The sequence below is a fragment of the Nicotiana attenuata genome, chromosome 6 (genome assembly GCF_001879085.1).
Source record: "Nicotiana attenuata strain UT chromosome 6, NIATTr2, whole genome shotgun sequence".
Taxonomy (NCBI): Eukaryota; Viridiplantae; Streptophyta; class Magnoliopsida; order Solanales; family Solanaceae; genus Nicotiana; species Nicotiana attenuata.
In genome coordinates, this window is record NC_031994.1 from 49342191 (window position 1) to 49351288 (window position 9098).

Genomic DNA, 9098 nt, shown 5'->3' on the forward strand with positions numbered 1-9098 from the left:
AGGTGCATAAGATGATCCAGGGTGAAGGCACATCCCTCGATTTTGTTTACAAAAAAATGAAGAAGGATCACTATCCCCCAGAAAGAGGGGTGAATTTGACCGAAGGTCACTTCGTACCTTTTGCAGAAGGCAGTAATGATCGGGTCTAAGAGACACAACGTGAAGGGGTAAGTGTAAATATTTAAAAAGCCCTCTACATGGGTAGTGATTGATTCCTCAGGCGAGGGCACCACCACGGGTTTATCAGTCCAGTTACAATCCTCTTTGACTTTGGGGGGGAGATCGCCGATGATTGTACATCTATATCTCGAGACCGGCTCACATCAACCCGGTACCAAGGAATTCTTTTCGATCTTGAAATCAGCACCGATCGGGCATCTTCCTGGAACGAACTCTTCAGAGGGTGGCTCCATCGCAACCCCATCGACAGCAGACTGTGATGAAGAGGCTTTTTCTTTCTGTGGAATAGTTTTAGAGGTTTTCGCCATTCTAAAGCAGAGATGAAGAAAAGGAGATTAAGAAGACACGCTTAGTGGTTACAAAAGGTTCAAGCAATCTGGGCACGAAAGTTAGAGAGTGAAGAGATTCTTAAAGAACAAGAGTAGAAGAAGCTCTTTTGAACATAAAGTTTGAACGAATGAGGGTTGAGGTATTTATAGTTTGCTAATAACGGTTCAAAACCAGTGGTGGCCGACCAACATTAACACACATTTAATATCTTGGATACTAGACCGACGGGACGTTTCAATGACCTGTTTTCGCTTACGTCATGATTTATCGGAGAGAGATTCAAAAATTCATATCGTTTCTTGTCATCTTCTATCCAAAAAATGAGGGACTATCTGTATACAGTCGAAACCGGGTTCGTCCATTTTTTTACCAATCGAGTCTGAAAGATGGCAGGCCAAAGCTCGAGCTCGTGTTATATCAAACCAAGGCACAAAGTTAGATCGTCGAGCTCGTGACTCAAAGACCGAGCAAGATCGAGGGAAACTTACCGAACCAAATAACGGAAAGCTGAAATATCCGCAATCGGTCGAGGATCACGGCGAAAATCTCGGCACGTATCAAGAAGAGGACGATTAATTAGCAAATCATAAGATTTTTTACCTTGCCCACTATATAAAGGAGGGTTCTGATCATTTGTAGGACACATTGTAACACGCCAAAAGAAAGCAATATACTGATCATTTCTAGTTCTCATCATCTTGTTGTTCAATTCTAACACTAGTTAAGACATTTCTTGGTTCGAGGGTGATCAAACTCAGAAGCTAAGGATGTTCAATTTTGTGGTTTGCATTTATTTTATTATCGTTAATTTCAATATTGATCTGCCTTCTCAATTTGTATCAAGTTATATCACGTATCCTTAAAACCCCGTATAAATTCAATTGTTTTCCAATTTTAAGGGTAAAACAGTTTCCTATTAGGACTTTTTTCATTTCAGGTTTCAAATTCGAAAAGCTAATTAAGGATGAAGGGATCTTATTCATCTCACCACAATTTTCGGTGGTCCTTAATTCACCGATAGATGCCTCAAAACGAGGGCACTTTATTTTATATATGTGTTTTTAGATTTTCTTTAATCCAATTCGATTAAGTATGCCTCTATATATATATATATATATATATATATATATATATATAGAGTCAAATTTCGATTTAATTTTAGATTTGTACTTGAGGCAGTAACATTTGCCGAACAGACTATATTAAATGTTTTATTGACCATTTGAAATTTGACTATTTGTTTTTTGTCTCTTTCTTCTTACTACATTTATTGATAGAATCTAGATATCAAAATCTGCATTTGCTTTTCAATGATCGATATTAATTCTGATTATAAGATAGGCCTGTATTAAATTCACAATATTTTTTCTCCAATATAAATAAGGGGTCGCTGCATCATAATCTTTGCTACATAAGGTTGTGAGCAAAGAAATTAAAGAAATAAAATGGCTTCTTCTTTCATTATTTCCTCATTTCTTGCATCTTTTTTTCTATCCATTCTCTTCACATCTACAACTGTGAAGGGAGATTTAGTTAGTGAGATTTGTGCTAAAACACCCAATGCTACTCTTTGTGAGACACTTATAAGGTCAGATCCTCGTTCTAAAACCGCAGATCTTGAAACCCTCGGCACGATCACGTTCAACATGACTTCCAAACTTATCGACTCAACATCCACTCTGGTGACTTCTCTTCGCGATAACGCGACGAACGCAACACTAAAAGGAGTGTACTCAAAGTGTATTGACCAATATGCATTTGTAGAACTAAATAGGGAAAATGCTGAGGGATTTTTCGAGGCTAAAAAATGTGGACAAGTTGTCCATTTTATGAGTCGTTCAATTGGTGATTTATTGACATGTGATGGTAGTTTTTTTGAACATTCAGTGGTTGAAGATGAGAAGCTACAACAAGCTAGTTTTTCGTTAGAACAATATTGTAGTGCTATTATTGTTATGGCCATTCGTCTCTAGACCATATAAACCCTATAGAATTGTTACAAATTTGTTAAGTGCTATAATATAAATTATTTCAACTCCTTATGTTTATGTTCATTTTTCGTTGCTTGTAATCCGGTCAAAAGAAGTGTGATGTCAATCGTGAAAACTAATTACTAATTTTGTCGTACGTCTGAGCAACGGCGGATCCAAGATTTAAATTTAATGGTTCAACTTTTAATATTTATAGTATTAAACTCATTGCAATGTTATAATTATGGGCTCAATTATAAGATCATTGAGAGTTTAGTAAGTTTTTACATACTATGTATCGAAAGTTATGAGTTCAAATGATCTGCCCTTGAGTCTGAGGTCCAAAGTTAACCATCGTAGTAGACAAACCCCACTACCCATTTAATTAGGACCTAGTCGCAGGGGTGGAACCAGAATACCAGCGCCAGGTTCATGTGAACTCAATACTTTTGACTCGAAGCGTAAATTNATTCTGATCCACATCTGTCCAGTCGACATATAGCTTTTTATAATCATTATACCTTCTTTTAATTCGTCTATCACACATACATATAGCTCATTTAACAGATATAACTTACTAAAATAACAAATTTAATCTTGCAATAATCGATAAATGAACTTTGGACCTATCTCAATTTCAAAAGTTTTCTCACGCCTAAGTGAAAATAGCACGGGCTAGCCAGTTTTCGGAATGGTAATTGAAAAATAGGCAGCGTATGCAAAGTCATTGAAAAATAGCCACTATTTTGCTGCAACGCGGAATGTTCCAGCATAATATACTGGAGATTGGTGCACATGTGTATGAACTTTCAACATATCATGCTGGAACTCCAGCACACGGAAAGTTCCAGCATAATATACTGGAGATTGGAGCACCTGTGTATGAACTTCCAGCATATTATGCTGGAACTCCAGCACACGGAAAGTTCCAACATAATATACTGTAGAATGGAGCACCTCTATATGAACTTCCAGCATAATTATGACGGAACTCTAGTATATTATGCTGGAAGTTCACATGTAAAAAATTCGAACTCCAGTATATTATGCTGGAATATTTTTCGAAATTTGAACAGTGTTTTCGTTCAGGTTTATCTTTACATGAAAAGTGGCTAGATTTTAATCACTTCTGAAACTATGGTTATTTTTTAATTACCACTTATAAATTTGGCTGTTTTTGAATTTCACCCCACGTCTAACTCCGCGAAAAAATAAATCACCTTGATTCCCCATTTTTACTTTTCTCATTTTATCCATGGTCAGCCGTAGAAAAGTACTTTCGTTTTTCGGCGCGAGTATTTTCTGACGGGCAATAGCCGAAAATTTTATTCTTTAATGAAAAATCTACTAGTAATATATAAAAGGAGAAGCAAATGCATAAAATTATGCCAATTGTCAAATGCACAAAATCCTAAACTAGCTCAAACACTCTGAGGATGAATTCCACGACTGATTTATGCGTTTATTTCAAATTCCCTGTTTTCTCTGCTCAGTTACCAGTTTGTTTACTACAACATCTTTGCAAATATGAATACACCCGTTCATGAAATCACACAAATTTCAAGCAATTCCATGCAATGAAATCTGAAAGTGAGAGTCGTTTGAATGTGGGAAATTCCGAATCGTTTCAAGCATGATATGTCATATTCCATGGAGTTAGATTTTACAAGATGAAAATGTAACAAATTCAACTTTCATGTAGTTATTAAGTAAGTAAATCCTCTTCTCTGCCGCTTTATTTCATAAATTTTTCACATTCTACATATACATGAAGTTGTACTACTAAAACGAAATTCTCCTTGGTACACACACTCAACCAATTTACTATGAAGACTCATCTATAATCTGTACAAAATGTGAATGTTTAGGGCATAACCTTTATTTTGTCCAATTTTTTCAACCCCCTCCACTTCGAAACAAACAGAAGATAACCCAAACACACCCTCCAGTGAAGATGGCCAACATAGCCAATGGAAAACAGTTACCTATGTAAAGAACAAAAAATTTGCTAATACTAAGGATAAACAATCTACCCAAACCACCTTCAAAAACCAAAATAACCCTCAGCAACCCAACTCCCCCACCAAAAACCCTACGGACTCACTGGCCCCACATGACACCACAAAACCAACCAATAATATTACACTACAAAACCAATTCGAACTGCCAAATCGTATCCCTACACTGGACCCACCCCATATAAAAACCAAAACTATTAATGACAACCCTATACCACCTATAACACAATCAATAAACCCTACCCCAAACACGTCCAAACCACCATCATCACCTTTCCAATTCCCAACACCCACGCCTACTGTTAACCTAGGAGAGATTAATCATCGCATTAGACCACCACCCCTACACCCCTTAATTCGTAAAACAATGTCCAAACACTTACTTCCAAAATATAATACCAACAAAAAACTAACTAGAATAGCCAATCATCGTGACTCCTATTCCCAACTTCCGAATTCAAACATGCAAGTGCATGAACACTGTTCACAAAACGTCACAGAAACCCTTGATACAACTATATCACCGCAAACAATCATAACTCCTACTACAACACTTAAACCCCAAATCCCACAAACTATATCTCAACTATCACCTCAACTATCACACTCCTCTGCCTCACCATCATTGCATCCTAAAGAAACCTCATCCATCACTACTTCAAGTAATCCTACAACTCCATTACCACACGGCAACCCATTGCATGAGACCTTCCCAAACCCCTCAACCAATAACAATGGCCTATACTCACAACCAATCACTGAAAATCCATCCACCTCAACCCCAAAGGATTCTTCAAATACCCCCCAACAAACCAAGCCATTACCACACCTCAAGAACCAACTTCTAATACCTACTCCACAGCAAATAACCACCATGTATCGCTCAAACAATCACAGGAACCACCACCTAGGAGTATTTATGGTTCGGTTTAGATCGGTCTTTCTCTAAAAAGAAACCAAATCAAGTAATTCGGTTCTTAAAATGTTGGAACCAAACCATACCAATCAAGTCGGTTTTTTAGCGATTCGGTTTTTGTCGTTTTTTATCGGGTTTTCGATTATTTATCGGGTTTGTTCTGAAATATGAGACATACACTACCAAACATATATTACGGCGACTACATTTTCAACGTAACACTATCAAATCAATTGCTCTTTGAGAAATCTATCATTTACCATGATATATTGATGATAACTGAATCAAATGGTGATGAATAATTTAAATACTCAATTAAAAATCGATTATTTGTACCATGTAATAATTCTTGTACTTAGCAAAAGCAAACAACCAATCAAACTAGAATGTAAAGTCAAAGAATTAGATTATTGTAATAGCAAAGAACTAGACTTAAAATACAAACGACTAATATGTACCATAACATTTTAGAAACTTTATATTAAAATATATATATATATATATATATATGTGTGTGTGTGTGTGTGTGTGTGTGTGTGTGTGTNTGTGTTGTGTGTGTGTGTGTGTGTGTGTGTGTGTAATAATAAATTTAAATAGCTACTTCTATAGTCGGGTTGGTTCGGTTTTTTCAGTTATTTTTTTATTAAAACCAAAATCAAACCAAATTTGATCGGTTTTTAAAATTCAAAACCAAAATCAAACCAAACCTTAAAAGTATCGGTTTTTTGGGTCGGTTTGGTTTGGTTTTCGAAATTGTCACGATCCAAAATCTATTAAAGACCGTGATAGCGCCGGACACCTCGATCAGGCAAGCCAACATTAAATAATTAATTAAACTCTCAATTAAATATTTTTGAAACCATAAATTTCCTTTAATTTAACTAGTAAAAAGTAATCTTCGTAAAATAAATAAAAATGTTTACAATTTTCAATACTGAAATCACCCCAGAACCCGGTGTCACAAGTGCATGAGCAATCACTAGGAAATCAAATGAAGTACAATAACTGTCCGGAATACAAATTCGGACAGAAAGTAAATACAATACTCTTAAAGAGACTCTGCTGGTTGCGGGTCGTCTCGAGAGATGCAGCTCACCTAAGTCTCCGTATCAACCATGCTGCTACGCCCACTAGGCCACTAGATAAACATGTGCCTGTGCAACAAAAATGCACAGGAAGTGTAGTATGAGTACAAAAATAACGCGTACCCAATAAGCATCCAGTCTAACCTCGAAGAAGTAGTGACGAGGGGTCGACTCCGACACTTACTAGTGGTCCAATAATATCGGGTACAAAAAAGGGGGTGAATAAACATGAAGCAAAGTAAATGTATGAAATAAACAAGTATAAAATACGTGATACAATTCCCCTCTTTATAATTTTACTCAAGCTCTCAACTAGCAAGTTCCCTCCGTAGCCGGAGCATATATATATATATATAGTGGATTTTATTAAGAAAGTTGTCATATTTCAAATCAGGGAAAAATCTAGCCAAATGTCACGCACGATTCCACGAGAATAATATATATATATATATAAAGGAAACACCGAGGTGTACGAGCCGATCCAACATAAAAGTAAATTGTGCACTGCCAGAGGGTCGAATGGTGCAAACCATAGATGCATCTATTAACCTGCCGAGGCGATCGGCGCGCTCCCATGAGAGTAGAGGAAGGAAGTACCCAGCTCACAAATCATACGTGCGATGCAGTCAAGTATAGATTTAAGAATTTCCCCGCTCACGAATCATACATGCGACGCGGTTACACATAGATTTTCTTGAGTTAATATAAGGTCCCTCAATTCTTTTCGAAAATACTCAGTTTAATGGAAACACTTAAATTTTCCTCAATTAAAATACATTTCAACACATTTATTACGCATCCTCAATCTTATTTTTTCTCAAAGCAAGCAATAACATAAATCAACAACAATATCAACAAGGCATGATGTAGCCTAAGACTACCCGGACATAGGCATAATAGTAGCTACGCACGGACTCTCATCACCTCGTGCGTACGTAGCCCCCACAAATAGGAGCACATATTTAATTATTTCACCTATGGGGTTAATTCCCTCTTACAAGGTTAGAAAGGAGACTCACCTCGCTCCGAAGTTCCATAACCGGCTCCTGAGCCCTTCAAACAACTCGAGTCGATGCACAACACTCCAAAACTAGCAAAAATTATGCAAACCCATTAATATACGCTCAGTTACTCATTATAATCCAATTTATAACAATTTCTAACCCCGATCGAAAAGTCGATAAAAATCACCCTCGGGCCCACGTGCCCGGATTCCGAAATTTTTCGAAGATAAAGTTTACCCATAACCTCACGAACTCAAATATATAATTTACTCTCAATTTTATGTCCAAAATCGTGGTCAAAATCCAAGAATACCAATTTTCTAGGTTTTTCCTCAAACCGCAAATTTTTCTACTAATTTCCATGATAAAACCTATACATAATCGATGTATTTAACTCAAAACTAGTATAAACCACTTACCTCAGCTTGGTGGTGAAAATGGCACTCCCGAGTTGCTCCAAAACCGGCTCCCATGGAGGAAATGAGGTGAAAATGAGCCAAACCCTCGTTTTTAAAAGAACACACTGCCTCCAGCCTTTCCGCACCTGCGGTCACTTGACCGCTTTTGCGGTTCCGCAGGTGCAGCCCCACTACCGCTTTTATGGTTTTTTTTCACCAGGACCCTCACTCCGCTCCTGCGCTTCCCCTTTCGCAAGTGGAGTCCTACTTCTGCGGCAAGATGACCGCATCTGCGGTCCCAACATTTCCCTTCTCAACCTCATCTGCGCTCCTTTGGCCGCTTTTGCGGCTCCGCACCTATGGCCAAGACCTCGCAGGTGTGGTTACACCAGATGACAGCAGGCTTCAACTCTATCTCCCAACTCCAATCTGATCTGTTAACCACCCGGAATCCGCCCGAGGCCCCCGGGACCCCGTCCAATCACACCAATCAATTCCAAACACATTACGAACCTAGTCGAGCCTTCAAATCACATCAAATGATGCCAAAACCATGAATCGCACTCCAATTCGAGCTTTATGAACTTTTGAGCTTCAAACTTCTTCATTCGATGCCAGAACCTATCAAATCGCATCCGATTGACCTCAAATTTTGCGCACAAGTCACATTCGACATTACGAACCTACTCCAACTTCCTGAATCGGAATTTGACCCTGATATCAAAAAGTCCACTTCCGGTCCAACTTCTCAAAAACCTTCAAATTTCTAACTTTAGCCAAATGACTCCAAAATGACCTACGGACCTCCGGATTTACTTCCGATCGCGCTCCCAATACCGGAATCACCATATGGAGCTATTCCCAGACTCGAAATCCCAAACGGACATCGATAACACTGAAATGCACTTCAACCCAAATTTATGAGATTCTTCCAAAAAAAACTAACTTTCCACAATAGGCGCTGAAACTCTCCCAAGTCATCCAAAACCCGACCCAGGCATACGCCCAAGTACGAAATCATCATACGAACGAGCTGAAACCTTTAAATCCTGATTCCGAGGTCGTTTACTCAAAATTTCAATCTTAGCCAATTCTTCCAACTTAAAGCTTCCGAAATGAGAATTCTCTTTCCAAATCAACTCCGAATTTCTCGGAATTCAATTTCGACCATGCGTACAAGTCATAATACCTGAAGTG

The 9098-nt window shown here is 38.0% G+C and overlaps 1 protein-coding gene across 1 annotated transcript; it reads left to right on the top strand.

Moving 5' to 3' along the window:
• LOC109227834 (pectinesterase inhibitor-like) lies at positions 1956-2483 on the top strand. The gene has a single exon (XM_019393028.1). The coding sequence runs from the start codon at positions 1956-1958 to the stop codon at positions 2481-2483; it is 528 nt and encodes a 175-aa protein (XP_019248573.1).